This window comes from Schistocerca piceifrons, chromosome X (genome assembly GCF_021461385.2).
Source record: "Schistocerca piceifrons isolate TAMUIC-IGC-003096 chromosome X, iqSchPice1.1, whole genome shotgun sequence".
Classification (NCBI taxonomy): Eukaryota; Metazoa; Arthropoda; class Insecta; order Orthoptera; family Acrididae; genus Schistocerca; species Schistocerca piceifrons.
Genome location: NC_060149.1, coordinates 741,919,570 through 741,940,503, shown reverse-complemented (window position 1 = coordinate 741,940,503; position 20,934 = coordinate 741,919,570). Strand labels below are relative to the sequence as shown.

At 38.1% G+C, this 20,934-nt stretch overlaps 1 protein-coding gene across 1 annotated transcript in view; it reads left to right on the top strand.

Moving 5' to 3' along the window:
• The window catches only part of LOC124721176 (HEAT repeat-containing protein 5B), a 478,541-nt gene that overhangs the window by 360,732 nt on the left and 96,875 nt on the right, over positions 1–20,934 (top strand). Inside the window, exons 17-18 of the mRNA XM_047246010.1 lie at positions 909–1,072; positions 6,678–6,710. Of these exons, the coding sequence (XP_047101966.1) occupies positions 909–1,072; positions 6,678–6,710 (197 nt within the window). The remainder of the gene's footprint in view (positions 1–908; positions 1,073–6,677; positions 6,711–20,934) is intronic.

The window sequence follows — 20,934 nt, the reverse complement described above, 5'->3', positions numbered from 1 at the left end:
AAAAGAGCTACATGCCCTCAGGAAATATAAGTCTGGAGTTTCCTCTTGTTTTTAGCCATTCACAGTACCAAAATACCAAGACTGTGTTGGATAATGTTACAAGACCACATCAGTCCATCATCCAGGCTCTTGCCCCTGCAACTAATGAAAAGTATTCTGCTCATCTCCAGGAACCATTTGTTAGTCTTTTCTCCCTGCAGGTATGATTTCTGTGTACTTACTTCTACTGTATGGGTATGTGTATCACTGAAGCATGCAAGCCACTGCACCTGGACAATATCCATGGGTCATGGGGGAGACCTAAAGACAAAAAAATATAATATATTATTACCACAAACTTGTTCATGTAGTAGCCTGTAAGTCTGGGAAGGGAATTTGGCATGGAACAGATCAAGGGGTTGGGTTAATTGACTTTTATCCGGTATGCTGGCCTGCCTAGCTGTAGTTTTCTGTGTTCCAGTGACTGCTAAGCTGATGTCCCATACTGGCTGGAGAAGGGCACCACACAATTAGTTAAAACATTCAAAAACACAGAACAAGGGTTTTCTCAATGTAGAGATAGGAGGGCCAACATGGTATTTCTCTCCTTTAAACTTGTGTCATTAGAAAGGGTGTTTCATGTTAGAAACAAGTGTCTGGCAAATTATGCACATTGAGTAAAGTTCCATCATGTGTGTGTGGGGTTATGTCAGGTAGGAATATATATTATTGTGCATTGCTGTAGTTTGTATGTAGTTGATATAATTTATGTTCTTACTATAGTTAAGACAGCCCCGATAGCCATTTTCTAAACATTTTACTCATGTTTGTGTCCTACTGGTTGTGATGTTCTATGTACAGTATAAGCCTTCATGGATGTTGCTTCATGGAATCACCCTGAATTACTGTTGCTTCTTTTTCTTCAACAGGTTCTTACACACACTTGCTTCGTATGCTTGTGGCAGAATTCACACTCACAGAAAATCCTGCAAATACAACTACCTCTCAGTTGCGTGCAGTGTGTCATGCAGATGACTCTGTAATATTAGGAACATGGCTTCAGGAAACAGATCATCAAACAATTGAAGATCAGGTTAGTTCAAGTGTTACTGTTAATACTCATTATCGATATGGCTCTCTTAAGGCTGCATTACTGTGTTCTTCTTCATTTTTGTGTTGTTCTTCATTAGCTACAGTCAATCAGAAATGACGTTATAGGCTTTGAAACTGAAGTTGGCACTATTTAAATTTCATCAATGCAGTGCAGCCACATATACATACAGGAGACTGTACAGTGCAGGTTTGTTCAGAAAATGCTTGTGTAGTTTTCTACTTTGACAGCAACAGTGGAATCATGTTCTCTTGCAGAAGGAAAGGGGTGTGTTTTTATCAGAAAAAATTTTATATTACCAATTTTTTTGCCAGTGCTTCATTTTCCACTGGTAATGTAGTCTCTCTCTCTCTCTCTCTCTCTCTCTCTCTCTCTCTCTCTCTCTCTCTCTCTCTCTCTCTCTCTCCCCCCCCCCCCCCCCACACACACACACACACACACACACACACACACACACACACACACAGGGTGGTCCATGGATCGTGACGAGGCCAAATATCTCACGAAATAAGTGTCAGACGAAAAGACAACAAAGAACGAAACTTGTCTAGCTTGAAGGGGGAAACCAGATGGCTCTATGGTTGGCCCACTAGATGGCGCTGTCATAGGTCAAACGGATATGAACTGCGTTTTTTTAAAATAGGAACCCCCATTTTTTATTACATATTCGTGTAGTACGTAAAGAAATATGAATGTTTTAGTTGGACCACTTTTTTCGCTTTGTGATAGATGGCACTGTAATAGTCACAAACATATGGCTCACAATTTTAGACGAACAGTTGGTAACAGGTAGGTTTTTTAAATTAAAATACAGAATGTAGGTACGTTTGAACATTTTATTTTGGTTGTTCCAATATGATACATGTACCTTTGTGAACTTATCATTTCTGAGAACGCTTGCTGTTATAGCGTGATTACCTGCAAATACCACATTAATGCAATAAATGCTCAAAATGATGTCCGTCAACCTCAATGCATTTGGCAATACGTGTAACGACATTCCTCTCAACAGCGAGTAGTTCGCCATCTGTAATGTTCCCACACGTATTGACAATGCGCTGACGCATGTTGTCAGGCGTTGTCGGTGGATCATGATAGCAAATATCCTTCAACTTTCCCCACAGAAAGAAATCCGCGGACGTCAGATCCGGTGAACGTGCGGGCCATGGTATGGCGCTTCGATGACCAAGCCACCTGTCATGAAATATGCTATTCAATACCACTTCAACCACACATGAGCTATGTGCCGGACATCCATCATGTTGGAAGTACATTGCCATTCTGTCATGCAGTGAAACACATTGTAGTAACATCGGTAGAACATTACGTAGGAAATCAATATACATTGCACCATTTAAATTGCCATCAATAAAATGGAGGCCAATTATCCTTCCTCCCATAATGCCGCACCATACATTAACCCGCCAAGGTCGCTAATGTTCCACTTGTTGCAGCCATCGTGGATTTTCCATGGCCCAATAGTACATATTATGCCGGTTTACGTTACCGCTGTTGGTGAGTGACGCTTCATCGCTAAATAGAACACATGCAAAAAATCTGTCATCGTCCCGTGATTTCTCTTGTGCCCAGTGGCAGAACTGCACACGATATTCAAAGTCGTCGCCATGCAATTCCTGGTGCATAGAAATATGGTACAGGTGCAATTGATGTTGATGTATCATTCTCAACAACAACTTTTTTGAGATTCCCGATTCTCATGCAGTTTGTCTGCTACTGATGTGCGGATTAGCTGCGACAGCAGCTAAAACCTACTTGGCCATCATCATTTGCTGCAGGTCATAGTTGATATTTCACATGTGGCTGAACACTTCCTGTTTCCTTAAATAATGTAACTATCCGGCAAACGGTCCGGACACGTGGATGATGTCATCCAGGATACCAAGCAGCATACATAGCACACGCCCGTTGGGCATTTTGATCACAATAGCCATACATCAACACAATATCGACCTTTTCCGCAGTTAGTAAACGGTCCATTTTAATACGGGTAGTGTATCATGAAGCAAATACCGTCTGCAGTGGTGGAATGTTACGTGATACCACGTACTTATACATTTGTGACTATTACAGCGCCATCTATCAAACGCGAAAAAAGTGGTCCAACTAAAACATTTGTATTTCTTTACATACTACACAAATATGTAATAAAAAATTGGCGTTCCTATTAAAAAAAAAAAAAAAAAAAAAAACGCAGTTGATATCCATTTGACTTATGGCAGCGCCATCTAGCGGGCCAACCATAGCGCCATCTGGTTTCCCCTTCAAGCTAGACGAGTTTCTTTCTTTGTAGTTTTTTTGTTTGATGCTTATTTCACGAGATATTTGGCCTGGTCACTTTCAATGGACCACCCTGTATATATAAAAAAATCAGCACTAAGGATATCATGGTTAGACAAATACAAACCAAGTGGGTTCTAAATATTTTCTTCAAAAGGGACTGGTTTGTGGCCCTGTTTAAATCAGCAACTGGCATACCAAGATAAACCATCCACCCAGCATGATTCCGTGGCTGAAACTGGCACAGTCTATTACTATTCATATCATGCATCACCATCATCATCCAGTTTGCTATTAATTTTTTTCAAATTCAATTTTCCTTTTGATGCATTTGTATTATTCATGTTCAAGACACTCGTCTCAGAACTGGGGATGCCAAAGTATTTTAGAACATTTGAATTGTTAAGATGGCTTCTGCAAGATAACTACCAATACACCATCACCGGGCATTGTAAAGGTTTCCATGCATGGTTTTAGTGGTACTACAAAACACATCTGATGGTGGTATAACTTTTCATAGGACAAGTTTAATTAGAATAATCATTTGGGTATAGCCTAATCAACATTCTGTTCATAGTTGCATGATGATATTTTACAGGCATTCACTTGAAAATATTTTAAATTTGTACACATGCAAAAGTAAATATAGGAAGCTCTCAATTATATATGTTAATTCAGACGTGATACTGGAAGGTTAACCAAAAGGTGTACTTAATGCAAAATACACATATTTTTACTACAAACTGCTATTTATGGCGTTCAGAAAATACACTACCTGTCACAGTTCAAAACTCATTCTATTATTACACGTCACTTGTCATAAACTGGCATCTTATTAAAAAAAATTACACTTAAATCACATGATATTTCATTTCACTTGCTTGCAGCCCACTATCAAGAAGAAATCATACTATTCCATTTTATGCTTCTGTTTCTCATTCACATGTTTCATTATGTTGGTTCTCATTTTCCAGAATCAAAATATCAGTATAGTCAGCAGAATTTTGTCCTGCACACTCTAATAACAGCTAAATGCATTGTTCACTGTATCTGCATCACTTAGCTGCTCATATCCTGGTTCATAGGCATGGCTACGTAACCATTCGCAGATGTTTTTATTATCTACATCTTCACAATCAGTGTTTGTTCCAAACAAAAATATTCATTCTAATGATGACAGAACACTTTAGGCTTAATTTCTTCATTTTTTGAAAATTACCAAACTATGCATGGATAATACCCATCCAGATTGTCAGGGACAGTACGTATAAAATATAGCTATTGTGTTCGATTTCTCTGCCTTTGTTTCTCTCTTTGCACTCATCTCAGACTGATACCAAACATTTGTTTGCTGCATTTATAATAAGGTGTTCTTGCTCTCTCAATACTTTCTTGAAACTTCAGAATGATTTGCAAAAGGTACAATGTTAATGGAATGTTCAGTAGGGTTGTGGTGGATGTCATGAACATTAGTATATGAAGTCTGCAGAGGATTCTCTGAAAGTAGCGAAGAAAGTGAGATGACATTGGATAAAGTGGTTTGCTGAATGGTTAGCAACAAGGCAGACATGGAAAAAGTGAAGGCATTCAGTAATTATAACTAATTCATGGCTCTATAAGTTGAATGTCTTTAAAAAATGTGATAGAAACAACAGCTTTTATCTCATAGTTTGAGTTAAGATTTCTTGTTCAGTGTTTATTCTTCTTCAGCGGTACTGTGTGTTAGGCTAATGTAACACTTCACAAATAAAACAATATTCTGTGTCAGTCTCAAATTTATTCTGTACACCATACTCTGATGATTGCACTACTGGCAGCTATCTTTACAAAGAGTTATAGTATTCCCATGAAGTTCGTACAAAATGAGTCACACTGTGTGTGTTACAAAAATTTAGTACTTGCTGCATTCTATTTTAATTCACTGCCCCTGTCTGTTACTACAGGTTCAGTACAACATATGTGGTACTGCAGTTTAAACTTCCTTTGGTCGAAGGTTATCATGTGATCTAAACAGAGTTCATTCTGAATAATTGTCCAGTAATAATAAGTGTCAGATCAGATCTTATTTATTCTTGCTTTGTGAGTTGTGTTAACTAGAAGCTGTGATAACAGTGCAATTAAATAATGTGGAAAATACTGAAACTGAGGAAGGAAATCTTTCAATATTTAAAGCTTGTTATTGTTGTTGTTGTTGTTGTTGTGTGGTGGAAGGAAGTAATGTCTTAAATGAACAGTATAGCAGCACAATTTGAGAGGGAGTATTGCAAGAGCTGGGTATGTAATGTCAATCCTGGCAGAATATATGCAGTAAATACATTATTCACAAGGTACTTGAAACATATAAGCACACATTTTGTGTAGAAACATCAGTGTCAGAAAGTGGATGTTGACATATGACTGAATTATAAAAATAACACAGTCTTATTGTAGATGAAACAAAGATGGCAGGAAATTATATGTACAGCTTATGTTTGACAGTATCATTCATCAGGTGGCAACATTCATTGTGCTGTATATTACCTTTACTGGGGCTTTGTTTTCTGTGTACTGCCCGTAAAATATAATTAAATTTCATTTTATATGGACACTTCAATTGTTGCTATGAATTATATGTAATAATGAAATTTTTTTGTAAATTACAGTGTGATTAATTAACTAAAAGTGACTTGAAAATCTGTTCAGTGGACACACTTCAAACATTATGTATTTTCAGATTTTAAGTAAGTTTAATGAGCTTTCTGTTGAGTATAATGATGAATCACTGAGTCAGACCACTAAAGTGAATGCTCTTTAGTGTCTACATGCGTGATTTCTGATATACTGCAGCTTTTCTTCCATTTCTCTACAAGTCCAACATAGATGTGCTACACATCTTTGTAATAAACCATTTCAGAATAAATCCATCTGTTTTGCAGGAAACAGAGTTTTGTCTCCTTTAATGACATCACAATCATATAAAATGAGTATCAGGTTTGTGTTGTTAAAGGACTGTGACAGTAACAATCATGCAAAACTTCAGCATAGTGAACATTATTGTTAACGTCTTTCATATCATACCCAATGCACACTTACACTCACCTATGGAAATGGATTGTACTGAGTTAAAGAAGCTATTACAGAAGCAGTTCGTTGTAGTTACTCTTGAGTGTTGTTGGTTATTGCCTTATGGATTATGTCTTACGGATTTGAGTCACAGGATGATTTCATCTTTATATGTCTGAACTATGGACAGATCGTTAAGCAAGAGGGGTATCAATTAATGTACTGTGTATTTTCATTTAATGTTTAGATGGAGCCTAATCGAAGGACTGATGGGGACCATGTGAGTATTTACTTGACACGTTGACCATTACCCCTGTCTTATTTTGCTTGCCTTTTAGCATGAGTTTTAGCAAAGCTGATACACATGGAATGTTGCAGCAAATTGTTGGCTGTTATTAATTTATGTTGGCTAATTACAAGCTAATGAGCACTTGAGTCCTTCCTGTATTGAATAAATCTATAGGAAAAAGGATTTAAAGGTGAAACTTCCTGGCAGATTAAAACTGTGTGCCCGACCGAGACTCGAACTCGGGACCTTTGCCTTTCGCGGGCAAGTGCTCTACCAACTGAGCTACCGAAGCACGACTCACGCCCGGTACTCACAGCTTTACTTCTGCCAGTACCTCGTCTCCTACCTTCCAAACTTTACAGAAGCTCTCCTGCGAGGTTCGCAGGAGAGCTTCTGTAAAGTTTGGAAGGTAGGAGACGAGGTACTGGCAGAAGTAAAGCTGTGAGTACCGGGCGTGAGTCGTGCTTCGGTAGCTCAGTTGGTAGAGCACTTGCCCGCGAAAGGCAAAGGTCCCGAGTTCGAGTCTCGGTCGGGCACACAGTTTTAATGTGCCAGGAAGTTCCATATCAGCGCACACTCCGCTGCAGAGTGAAAACCTCATTCTGGCTTTAAAGGTGTTTACATTGTAAAAGTGTTAAATTCTTAGCTAAATCCATTACTTGTTAGTGTGAAGGTACCTAGTTGGTATCACCAGTTCCTCTATAAATCCTAGATTTGATTATTTTTATCACCAAAGTCGTAACCATGAATTAAAGACCTTGGCTGCAAACATTGGTAAGGGAAAGCTGGATGTTTTGAGAAACTGCACAGTAAATTTTCAGTAAAATATTTTAAATAAGATATTTCAAGTGTATGCAATGTGATTTTTTTTTATACAGTTTTATACTGTTTCCAAATATATTCACATCAACAACATATTTTTAAAATGGAAAATTCCACCATAAAAATATTCTTACTAATTAATCAATGGTTACTTAACATTTTTTATCTGTTAACTGAGTGCACTTATCATGTGTTAGCACAGACTTACCACAGTTTACTTGCTGGGTTAATTAATGAAATATTATCGTGAAACCTCTAAAAAATACAAATTTAAAAGGTTGAAATTGTTTAGTTTTTGATATTAAGATCTGCATTAACAATTTTTGCAATAAAAAGAATAACAACTTCAAAAACTAATTTATGATTCAGCACAATACAAAATTAATTTTAGCAATCACCGTACCACATTTAAATTGACATAAAATATGGTAAGGGACACCACATTGTTTACTTGCTTAAATAAATGTTCACATTTACCTGATGAGCAAATACTTTTGAAGTGCATTTGCATTCGGGAACATATTAAGGATTGTTATTTGAGTTATAGTCATCCACATTATTGTCAAAGTCATAAAAATTGCCCCTGAAAAGCATTTCCCTGGCATGAACACTGCATGCGTTAGTACTACCGGCAGCTATGTTCCTGGCACTTACCACTGTTTACATGCACACATCCTGATAAAGTTGCCATTAGCAAGATCTGAATTTAGAGATACGGCTGCCATTTCTCAGTTTATTGTGAAACTATCGTCAACTAATAGGAATAAAGTACATCACTTACATGTTTTGTAGGCAAGAGCTCTGTTTCTCATCAACTGTCCTTTACCATTGTTTACAGCCAAGGTCTTCAGTTAGTTTCTGATTGTTTAGTTATGATCAACATTGCATTATTTTGTTTTGGGGGGGGGGGGGGAGGGGGGTGCTGAAGTACTAGGACTTAGAGGCGGTTCCTAGGGCTCAGGCCCCTTTTTTGGCTAAAATGTCTATTCCTTACACCAATGAAATGTTGGAATTATTGAAATCTGCATGGCACTACAGTTGGTGCTGAGAAATAATCCTTATCAATCCATTCACCTACAATAATGGGTACAACCTTCACCAAATTTCTGTCTCTAATGATACAGTATGTAGTGTTACACGATAATGACATTATATGGCTATATTGTAGATTGATACATTACAAGCAGCCTATTTATTTATTTATTCACCATGGATCATCTTATGATATATAGGATTTTTCATCACAATACAATGAAATAAATAGCTCAAAAATGTATGTACACATAGAATGTACATGTATGCTCTAAGAGGATGGGACAGGTGGTTGACTGTGGCCTTGATTGAGGAACCATCCCAGTATTTGCCGGAAGTGGCATAGGATGGCCAGACAAAGCAAGCACCATCCTCCCAAATGTGAGGTCATCGTCTTAACAACTGCACTGCCTCATTTGGTTAGACCCTATTGTACATAGTTCTTTGATATAAAACAGTTTTACTCTTCATGGCTGCACACTTCAAGGACACCCACTGAGGAATCCGGAACCACGAACTTGCTGCTGTACCCCTTTTGCTAACTCCAATCCATTCTGGAAACTAACTGTTCGTGTCCTCCCTTTGGTTCATCTGAAGAACTAAATCAACAACCCCCCTCATGATGAGTGAGATGTTGAACTTGCAAGAATAATAAGACATTTCTATCATGCACCCAGGATCTCGGCACATGATTTTCTTGCAAAAGCATTCCACTATTTTGATGTGACAAGGTGATTTAGTAACCCCCTTTCATTATTAACCATTACTCTGAATCCTCTAAGTAATCTTTGATTGTGTTGAATGCATTACTTCAGAAGAACTTTTTAGCTGTCTTTTTTAAACAGATGTATTTTAGTAACCTTTCCCATCTCCTTTGGCAATGTATTATACAAGGGCTTGTTGAAAAGTAATGCATGCAAATTTTTTATGTGATAACACTGAAAGCTTTTTAAATAAACCAAATGTTATTAACAGTCTTTATTTTTATTCTTCATGCCTACATATTTGCAGCCCTGCCACCAAAGGGCTCCGATTTGTAGTGTGTAACATGGCGGTGTGTAAGTGAACTATGTCTGTGCATGAGAAACAGTGTATTGTAATTCAGTTTCGAATTTGAAGAGTTCAGCGACACTTGGAGCATCCTCTCATTCTGCATGCAATACCAGACCACACATAAGCGCTGCAACATCCGCAACAATCGGACGCTGTGTGTCCTGTGTCATTGATCTTCCTCCATACAGTCCCACCTTGACCCTACTTGATTTTCATGTGTATCCAAAACTTGAAGGTCACCATCATGGACTTAACTTTGATAGTGATGAAGTGGTGCAAATAGAGGTGAGGTCGTGGCTCTGTCAACAGATTCATTCTACAGTTACGGTATCAACAAGCTGGTCTCTCATTGGGAGAACATCACCAGGGTGGCTGTGTTGAGAAATAAATATGCACAGATGAAGAATAAAGATGTAGAATGTTAATAACGTTTGTTTTATTTAAAAATCTTTGAGAGTTTTCACATAAAAGTTGAGAGGCATTTCTTTTCAGCTCTCCCTCGTTCAATTTTCTTCCCTGATAGATAATGCTCTTTTGAGTTTTTTGTTTGTTTACTTGTTAAATATAAGTCCAGTCTGGCTTTTGTTACATGATTGTGTATAAAACTATTAATGATATACTTAGTAATATTTTCCCTGGTGTGCACAACAGGTTGGTAGATGTGCTCATTTCGTGCAGTAAAGGTACTTAGCTTTTTAAACAGTTCTTTAGAATGAGCCCTACTAGTACTTCTAGTTACTATTTTAGTGGCCCTTTCCTACAGTTTCATGGCTTTGGTCCCTGGGAAAGAAACCCATAGTTAAGAACTGAGTGGACATAAGAATAGGATGTCACCACCAAGACACTGGTTGTTACAAACATATGATATAACCTTAAGAGCAAAACTTGCAGCTGATGATATTTGTGTCAGCATTTTTGTGTGTTCATTCCATGTTAATTCACAATAATATCCATCCCTAAAAACCTTGTGCTTTTTACACCATCTATGGAAATATCACCTATGTTTAATGTGACAGAATTCTGTTCCATGTGTTCAGTGTTAGCGTGGTGTAATTGCACATGTCCTTGAGAGTGTTTCATTTGTGTTCTTTAATAAGAGTTCTGGTGTTTTATCACATTATCAGTGACTATATTGTTGCAGTAATCAGCAAAGAGAACTCTGTCTCCATATCTCATATGGTCTGGAAAGACATTGGTATATATTATGAACACAGGTGGACACGATACACAACCCCAAGGAGCACTGTGTTTATATGTCTCTTGTCTGACAATTGTTTTACTAAAGATGTATAATCAGAAGATATTTCAGTACAGTAGTTAAGCAGATAGATGTTATTGTATGAAAGTATTGTGTGCTATATAAACCATCAGAGAGAACCTTGTGTTCTATCAAGATATACACAGTGTATTGTAATTAAACAGAAAAATCTGACACTGGAGAAAGTGTGTGATAATAGATGCAAAATGTTCGTATAAACATGGGTCTGCAAATGAGCGGCTTGCAAGATAATTATGAATATGTGTCTACAAGCTGTCACTGACTTATGTATGAAATATTGTACTAGATAATACAAATGTATTTGAAATGTTAATATTTTGGTTAAGTTCCCATTGAATTGGGCTCAGGTTTCACCTGTGGCACAAGGTTGGTGAATGTGGTACACGATTCAAGGAACACATGTACATTTTGCTTCTTATGTAAGATGTCTTCTAACACACTAATATGGATAGGTCAAGCAGGGCCCATACTTTGGAAAAACCCAGAGGACTGAGGTCGGGTGGTTTCGGAGGCCGTTCAAGATCATCATGAAAGTACAATGTACAGAACTCCCATTCATATAGTTGAAGCACTGTAGCACCAGATTGTACAGTCTTGTCAAGATTTATTAGATAATCTGGTGGCATTAAAAGAATTCGTAACTGACTCCAGAGATGAGTGCAGTATTGCATCTGAGTGCAAGGATGACAGGTGGAATGTGTCTTTTAAGAAGTACAAGTGTACAGTAAATTGTAACATTGAACATGCTGAAGTGGCATCGCATTTCTTGGTAACATAGGCAATGTGTGAAATTTGAGACCAATTAGCTGGGGACTTAATAAAAAAAATTACATTTCAAATATATTTATACTAAATAGAGCAATATTTTGTGGTGAAATCAGTGGCTGTTCATAACCACACAGTTGCAATTATCTCACGTACAGCTCATTTGCCAACACATTTACTGAAATGTTTTTACTTGTTTTAGTATATACATTCTCTAGTGTAAGTTTTTCCTTTTAATTATGATACAACCTGCACAAAGTGTACTCTTCAGATAAATCACACTAATATAATTTCAAAATATGGACTGCTGAAGAGAAAGGACATACTGCTTTAGTCCTCAAAATTTCTAGCATAAATTAAGGTTGTGTTGGAAATCTGTGGGTGTGCTGAGCACCAGAGAAGGATTTATATGGACAACTGGTAACCACTCTCCCAACATGTTCTGGAATTTGTTAGATGGAAATAATTGAGCTTTTACAATTGTAAAATTAATTAGGTAAAACATGTCAGCAATATTCATTGCAAGTACTCTGTGGTGATAGGAGTGTAAAGTGAGCTGATAAGAAAAATGTCCACTTCTTTTCAAGACTTGGTGGTAATTCAGATTATTTTGTAGTATATAAAAATGGAAAAACGAACCTCAAACATAATTATTGTTTACACTATAACCAAAGAATGAATGAAGTTGGTTTGCATGACCAATGTTCATTTCCTTATGAACTTGTGGGTAGATATGCAGAGGAATATAAAGAACTTTACTTCTAATTGCTTGGCCTAGAAATGCTGTTTGAGATCACCATCTACCATACATTGTATCCAAGACCAGAGCAGAGGAAAGTTCACAAAGATCTAGCTCAAGCTGAGTAGAAGTTATTGCCCAACTACCTATATAATGGGATGTGAAGCAAACCATAAAACTCACTAATGCTTGAAGACAGAAGTTGAGTATATATTCCAGTGAAAATAGTGCTAACTGCAAAGAAAAACTCGTCATCTACATGCTGCAAGCCTGCTATTTTTGAGGGCAACATGAAGAATATTGTTTTGCATGTAGAAATTTAATGTTGCACCTCATGTAGAGAAGTACTGCATGGTGTATATACACAACTGAACTGTGTGTCAGGCTCCATCTGTCACCTGGTACGCATCTGCAGAGTGACAAGTTAAATATTTAGCTTTTACTGTGTTTTCTCAGTAGTATAGTTCTTGAATTCCGTGCTTGTTTTTCTATCTAAGAGGTTTAATCTCATGGTTTTGTAATTGTAAAGTGTAGAGTAAAGCAGTCAGTAGTACAGTTGTCATTTCTTCAGAACAACTATCTGCACAGCTCATAAGGTATCAGCCTTCAATGGTGACATGTCAGGAGGGTAGCAAAGTTGCATATCTAAGTTCATGTCTGTGCTTTTATTGTCATTTCTTAAGTTAGTAATACTACAATTGGTAGGTTGTCTTCAGGGTGCTGCCTCGGGGTGTAGCGGTAGTGGAGGAATTGGGACACCTCAGGCGTTGCTTCTTGGGCAAAGGCCCTGCTGTAGAGGCACCTCATAGTGTACACGATGCAGTGGATCCTCCTTCACAGCAGGATGAGTGGCAGATGGTAACGCATTTGAGTAATTTGACGCACAGAGTCAATGTAGGGACTGGCAATCTGGCGTCAACTGTTTTCCCTGTGAGTGGACAGGTGGCTGTTACTTTAGTAGGATCTGAGCAGGCATACAGGGGCAGGGGTGTGCAAGTTCTTGGGAGCTCCAACATTAGGTGTGCTATGGAGGTTCTTGGGGAATTAGTGTTCAGTCAGAGCTGGAAAGAAAAGCAATATGTACTCGGTATGTCTGCTGGGGGGGGGGGGGGGGGGGGGGGGGGGCTCATATGAGACGTGGAGGCGGTCTTACCTGCGACCATTGAGCATGCAGGGTGAAGTTGTTTGCAAGTTGTGGCTCACATCTGCTCCAGCGACGCCTGTTGCTTTGGTTCTGAGGCCATCATCACTTCATACACATGACTGGCAGAAGTGATAAGGTTGCTGGCCTTGCATCTGGAGTGCAAGCGGAGCTCGCAGCTTACAGTTTGCAGCATTGTTCCCAGAACTGATCGAGGTTGTTTGGTTTGCAGGTGAATGGAGGACTTTTTTAACGTGATGGTGTTAACTGCAGCTTTCTGGACCTCCATTATCGTGTGGAAAATGTAGGACTCCCTTTTGATAGGTTAGGGTTGAACTACACAAAGGAAGCAGCTACTCGGGTAGCAGAGTACTTGTGGAATTTCTTAGGCTATGTGGTTGTTTGAGGTACTTTAATGAAGTCTCACCAAATGACCTGCAGATAACAAAACCAGACAAGATTCAGAGTAATGACACTTTGACTGTCAAACTTTTATCAGTAAACTGTTGAATTATTTGTAATAATGTTCCCGAGTTTACTGTCATCCAGGAAATTTCTCACGCTAAAATTTTTATTGGGACTGAGAGCTGACTGAAACACAGAGCAGAAAGCTCTGATATATATAGCAGTTCATGGAACATGCATCAAAAAGGCAGATTAGATGCAGGGGGAGTGTCCATAGCAGTTGATAAAAATACTGTTTCTTTTAGGTCGAATTTGAGTGTGACAGTGAAGTTATGTACTCATGTACTCATGTGTAACAAGTCTAGGTGAAACCAAGTTAATTGTTGGATGTTTTTACCAGTGACCTGATTGTGTTGTGACAGTTTTAGTCATTCAAAGAAAGTCTGTGGTCAGTAGCATGGAAATACCCCGCATGCAATATTGAATAGATACACAGCCCACATGCACCTTGTAGCTACAGACAAACCTGACCTAATTGACAGCATCAGCATAGAGACAGGGATCAGTGACCATGATGTTGTCATAGCAACTATTGTTACTGAAGTTAATACAGCAGTCAAGAAGGCTAGGAGAGAGTTTCTACCTGAAAGAGCAGATAACAGGTTGTTAGAATCCCAGTTAGACAGTGAATTGACTTCATTTAGTTCCAGCATGATGGAAATAGTGGAATTGTGGACAAAGTGTAAAGAGATTGTAAATTGTGCACTGGAGAAGTATGTCCTGAGTAATTGGACTAAGGACGGAAACGACTCACCATGGTTTATCAACAAATTAGGAAAATTTTGAGGAATTAAGGCTGTTGCACTCTTTGTTCAAAAGAGAATGCACAAATGATGGAAGTCAAAAGTTAGAAGAAATTCATATGGCTGCAAAAAGATTGATGCACGAAGTATACAACAACTGCCACTATTGTACTATAGCAAAAGAACCCGAGAAAATTCTGGGTCTGCATAAAATTGGTAACTGGGTCTAAGGCTTCTATCTAGTCATCATTGTGCAGTCTGGTGTGGCAGTACAAGATAGCAAAAGCGAAAGCCGAAGTTTTAAATTTGCATTTAAGAAGTTTTACGAATATATTGTCATTTGACCATCGCACAAACTCCCATATGGAGGACATAGTAATAAGCACCCTTGGCCTAGAGAAACGGCTGAAAAAGTTGAAAGCAAATAGATCCGCAGGTCTGGATGGAATCCCAATTCGGTTTTACAAAGATTACTCTACATCACTGGCCCCATACTTACCTTGTATTTATTGCAAATCTTTCTCCCAGCATGAGAGCTAGTGGATTATATATGTAGATGTAGATGTAGATGTAGATGTCCCAACTGAAAGGGAAAAAACTGCAGGTGACTCCTATATATACAGGTTGACAATTATTGAACTGTATGAAATAAAATCATCATCAACTTCTGAATGGTTTGCGTTAGGATGTTCAAATTGCACAGTTGGCCACAGGGCATGATAGGAATTAGTATGTGTTGTATGGTTTAGTTTAGCAATGAAGCCCACTTTCATTTGGATGGGTTTGTCAGTGAGCAAAATTGGAGCATTTGGGGGACTAAGAATCTGCATTTCGTGATCGAGAAGTCTCTTCACCCTCAGTAGGTGACGGTGTGGTGTGCAAAGTCCAGTCATAGAATAATCAGTGTGATATGCCTTGATGGCTCGGTGACTACTGAACAGTACGTAAAGGATTTGGAAGATGATTTCATCCCCACTACCCAAAGTGACCCTGATTTCGACAAGATGTGGTTCATGCAAGACAGAGCTTGATCCCATCAAAGCAGGAGATTATTTGATGTCCTGGAGGAGCACTTTGGGGACTGCATTCTGGCTCTGGGGTATCCAGAGGCCACTGGGATGGGCCTCAATTGGTTGCTAAATTGCCCGGGTGACAACACATGCAACTCTTTTTTTTGTGGGGCTATATTAAAGACAAGGTATACAGCACTAATCCCAAAACCATTGCTGAGCTGCAAATAGCCATTCAGGAAGTCATCGACAGCATCGATGTTGTGACACTTCAGTGAGTCATGCAGAATTTCGCTGTTTGTCTGCGCCACATCATTGCCAATGATGGCAGGCATATCGAACATGTCATAACCTAAATCTGAATATCTATAGTGATGTTTACATGTTGAATAAAGTGTGTGCATGCTGTAGTTTGTAACTAATTTGTTTTTTTCCCATATAGTTCAATAATTGTCACCCTGTAAGAAGTGTATAAGAATGGTAAAAGAATGGACTCATAAAATTACAGACCAATTTCCTTAACGTCAGTTTGCTGCAGAATTTTTGTACATATTCTCAGTTCGAATACAATAAATTTCCTGGAGATGGAAAAGCTAGTATCCACGAATTACTCATGCCACACAAAAGCATTTGACATTGTGCCCCACTGCAGACTGTTAGTGAAGGTACAAGTATACAGAGTAGGTTCCCTGGTATGTGAATGGCTCAAAGACTCCTTAAGTAACATAATAGAACCCAGTACATTGTCCTCATTGGTGAGTGTTCATCAGAGACAAGCTATTGTCAGGAGTGCCTCAGGGAAGTGTGATATGACAACTGTTATTTTCTGTATACGTAAATATTCTGGTAGACAGAGTGAACAGCAGTCTGTGGCTATTTGCTGATGATGCTGTGGCGTATAGGAAGGTTTCTGTGTTGAGTGACTGTAAGAGGATACAGGCTGAGTTAGATAAAATTTCTAGTTGCTGTGATGAATGACAACTAGCTCAAAAAAAAGGGGAGGGGGGTAATGTTGAAAAATGATACGAAATGGAATGAGCATGTAACCATTGTAGTATGGAACGCAAATGGTCGACTTTGGTTCATTGGGAGAATTTTGGGAAAGTGTGGTTCACCTGTAATGAAGACCACCTGTAGGACACTTGTGACTCATTCTTGAGTACTTCTTGAGTGTTCGCACCAGATTAGATTGAGGGAAGATATTGAAGTAGTGAAGAGGCAGGCTGATAGATTTGTTACTGATGGGTTCAAACAACATGCAAGTATTATAGAGATGCTTTGGGAACTCAAACGGGAATCCCTGGACAGAGGACAAAGTTCTTTTTGAGAAAATTTAGAGAGCCATCATTTGCAGCTAATTGCAGACATATTCTACAACCGCCAACGTACAGTTTGCCTGAAAACCATGAAGATAAGATAAATGAAATTAGGGCTCCTACGGAGGCATATAGACAGTCATTTTTCCCTCTCTCTGTTTGCAAGTGGAACAGGAAAGGAAGTGACTGGTAATGGTACAGCTTACCCTCCACCATGCCTCGTATGGTGGCTTTTGGAGAATGTATGTAGATGTAGACGTATGTTTTTATGATTGTATAAGATGTTGGAATAACTTTACATGGTCATAACTTGTTCAGAATCATGCAGGTGGAAAAAGCATGAACATACATTTAAAAATAATCAGTATCCTACAGAAATTTTTAATTTGGAAAATTTGTAAGCAGGTTGGTTAAAATGAGTGCAAGGTGTGAAACTTGCTTCGTATACGACCCCAGTTCACTTGTAGCTAAAATTACAGTTGTACTGCCGGGAATTAAAAATGATTGTTTATATATTCCAAAGATTTTGAACATGTTGTTTACGTTAGTAAGGACACTAAGAAAATCAGTTGTGAAGGGAGCAATATTTTGGGATTTTTCATAATTTTATTTCACTTCTTCAGAAGCTTGAAATTTTACATAGATTTTTTGTATCTGCTTATGGTGAAGTGCTCTTGGAGCACGAGCTGGAGCACTTCACCGTTTCTGCTTGAATTCTGTGTGACGGGAAGTTGATAATGGATCACTGTTTGGTGACTGATGTAATTGGCTGTTGTTTTCCATAGACTATAAGTAACAAAGGTCACTGAAATAATACTGTTTTAAAGTTTTTCACGTACAGTTTTATCAGTGAAAGCTTGAGCAGCCACTCAGTCCAGTGTGAAGTGTGCTGTGATGGTATGGGGCTGTTACCTATACTGTTTTGCTTCTAATCTTTGTTTCTTAATGTACTGAAATCTCAATATCCTGTATTCCAAGTTGATATTTCATCCACAGACATCTAAAAGCAGTAAAAGTTTCTTGTATGAGGGGATATAGATAAAAACTGCTTCCAGTGTTAGTGGAGTGTATGATAGTATAAAAACTATGGAATGCTAGAACTTTTGTGCCAAGAGTATGTTATCAAAGCATGTGCTTCCTTGAGCATGCACAAAATGTATTAATGCATATAATATTCTGTTTGCTCATGTTAACTGCTTCTGTTTAACAGTGTCCAACATGTGTTTCTAGTAATAATAATAATAATAATAATAATAATAATAATATAAACATGAACTTCCTGAAAGACATCCTTACCTCACTGGAATTTCATTCTTGAAATTTTACTAGATGGTGGCAAATAATGTCTACACTACAGTTCTTGTGTCCTTTCTTTCCAACATTTATGGGACTTACTTTATTGTTCCTCAAAGGAATTTTAAATATTCTCATACCTTCACTTAATCTGCCAGAAACTTGTATTTTCAACAATATCATCATCTCACGCATTACATATTTACAAATACTTTCTTATATATACTTACAAGTATTTTTGTCACACTTCGTAGAATGTTCATCATTTGGAAGAGTAAGATGCTCAACATTTATTTAAAAATTTTGTGAGTTGTGAAACATAGGCTTTGCACGATCTCTGTGAACTGCAAGCTTGCATACATCATTTTCTGTATGAGCCAAATTTCTGTTTACATTTTGAATTTGAAGCCTTGCAAAATAATAAAATGACTTAAAAAGGGAAATTTCACTAATTATAGGCAATGTAAAAAAATGATATGTACCCTGAAAATATGTAAGTATGGTCAACAAGCATAAGGAAACTTCATGCTTTGGTGTTACCTTATTGAATGGTAATGATGCAGAGAACAAGATGCATATAATTGCTGTTGTTACTGTTGTTTTTGTTGTTCAGGACTCTTGTATGTGGCTTGAACGAGATATGAACAGTGAAATAACGTGCTGTAGGGCCATCTTGGATATCTGAAACAGTGAGAGTGCTCCAGGGGCCACTGCACTCACCAAGTAAACTTTGGTCTTATTGTTTTAGAAGATGGAATGTGTGATCTGAGATGCAATCCTCTAATGGATCACTGACTGCTCAATCGAATGAATATAGTCACCTCAAATGAATTCACAGACTTGACCTCTTACCAATTGCAAAAGGACCCATTGAGCATCATATTTCTGCCCAAATCACAGACCACCTTGATAATGGTACACAGTTAAGAGATGACAACTGAGATTGTACAAGTTCCGTGATGCCCACCACACACACACACACACACACACACACACAATAGTGTGTAAGATTGCTGTGTAATAATAGACTTGTTGGGCCACGTTACGTGTTTCCATTCATTGGTGGTCCAGGTCCCAGGTTTCATTCTTATACTGATCTGCCATACTGTGTTCTCATCAGTCACTTTTGTTGCATGATATTGTTATTAGAGATAACAAACCTGTTTAGTGCCCCTGTTATTAGAGATAACAAACCCTTTTAGTGTCCTCCTTTGTATATCAATAAAGTTAACCCTTTTTAACTATTATTTTTAATAAATTATCTCCACATGTAGTTATGATGCTGTGTGCTTTGTCTCCAGATAATAGCCGCATGTGTCAACTAAGCAGATACCAAAAATTTGCACTAACATTAACTGACAAAGGCAGAAAGATCTGTTACACATTTGTGACAGTCTTGGGCTGCCTTTTAGATCAAGTCTATAAGGTCCGAAATGAAGGTAGAGCAATAAAACACCACTGTAAGCATAAAGCTGGAAACAAAATGGCAATGTCAGCACTTTGGAAGTAAATCATTTTTTTTTCTTCAGCATTGATGTCATTTTGTTCAATCCCTGTACTGGCTGAACAGACAGCCCATGTTTGTCATAAATGTGTAATGGCACTTCCTGTCTTTGTTAGTTACCAAAATAAATCCAGAATAATAGTTGGAAAATCAGATAATCATTTGCCCTTAGGTATAAAATTTTCCAGGCCATAGACAATGTTAAGCACAAAACAATTTCTCTTGTAATTCTCTTTTGACTATCAGAACAGTGTATGTTCTCTGTTTGGTCCCCGTGTCTTCCAAACCCATCAGTTGTGTGCTCAGTTTATTTGTTTATCATTTTAGGTACCGGTACTGAATTTTTCTGCGTAATTTATTTTTCTGTTCAAGTAGTTTCTCTCCTTAGCCTGCTAAACATTTTACAATTTGTTATTTGTATCCACTATTAATACCTAGTTATGCAAGCAGATGACCTGCTCACTATTAGTAGTAGTACCTTGTGATAAAATATATCTGTTATGCAACATGTGCAATCACAGAGGGGACTGTAAAGACACTGGATTCCTGTTTGTGACAAACAATTTTAAAGTTCTCATCTGGCCCTCCAGATTTAGGCTTTCAAACTTTTTACTTTCTTCTTGTGGGCATCAATCTTTGGACTGGTTTAATACAGTCCATAGAATTCTTCTCCTGTGCCAACCTCGTCATCTCAGAGTAACACTGGCACCAGATATCCTCAGTTGTTTGTTGGATGTATTCCAATCTCTGTCTTCTCATGAAGTTTTTGCCCTGTACAGCTGCCTCTGCTATCATGAAAGTTATTCCCTGATGTCTTAAAACATGTCCCATCATCCTGCCCCTTTTTCTTGTCAATATTTTCCACATGTTTCTTTCCTCACCAGTTGTGTGGAGAACCACCTCATTTCTTACCTTATCAGTCCTCCTAAGATTGTCTTCTTTCCCAGTGTTCTCATGGTACATGATTCACTTCCGCACAGTGTTGTGCTCCAAACATATTTCCTCAGAAATTTCTTCTTCAAATGAAGGCCAATGATTGATACCAGTAGGATT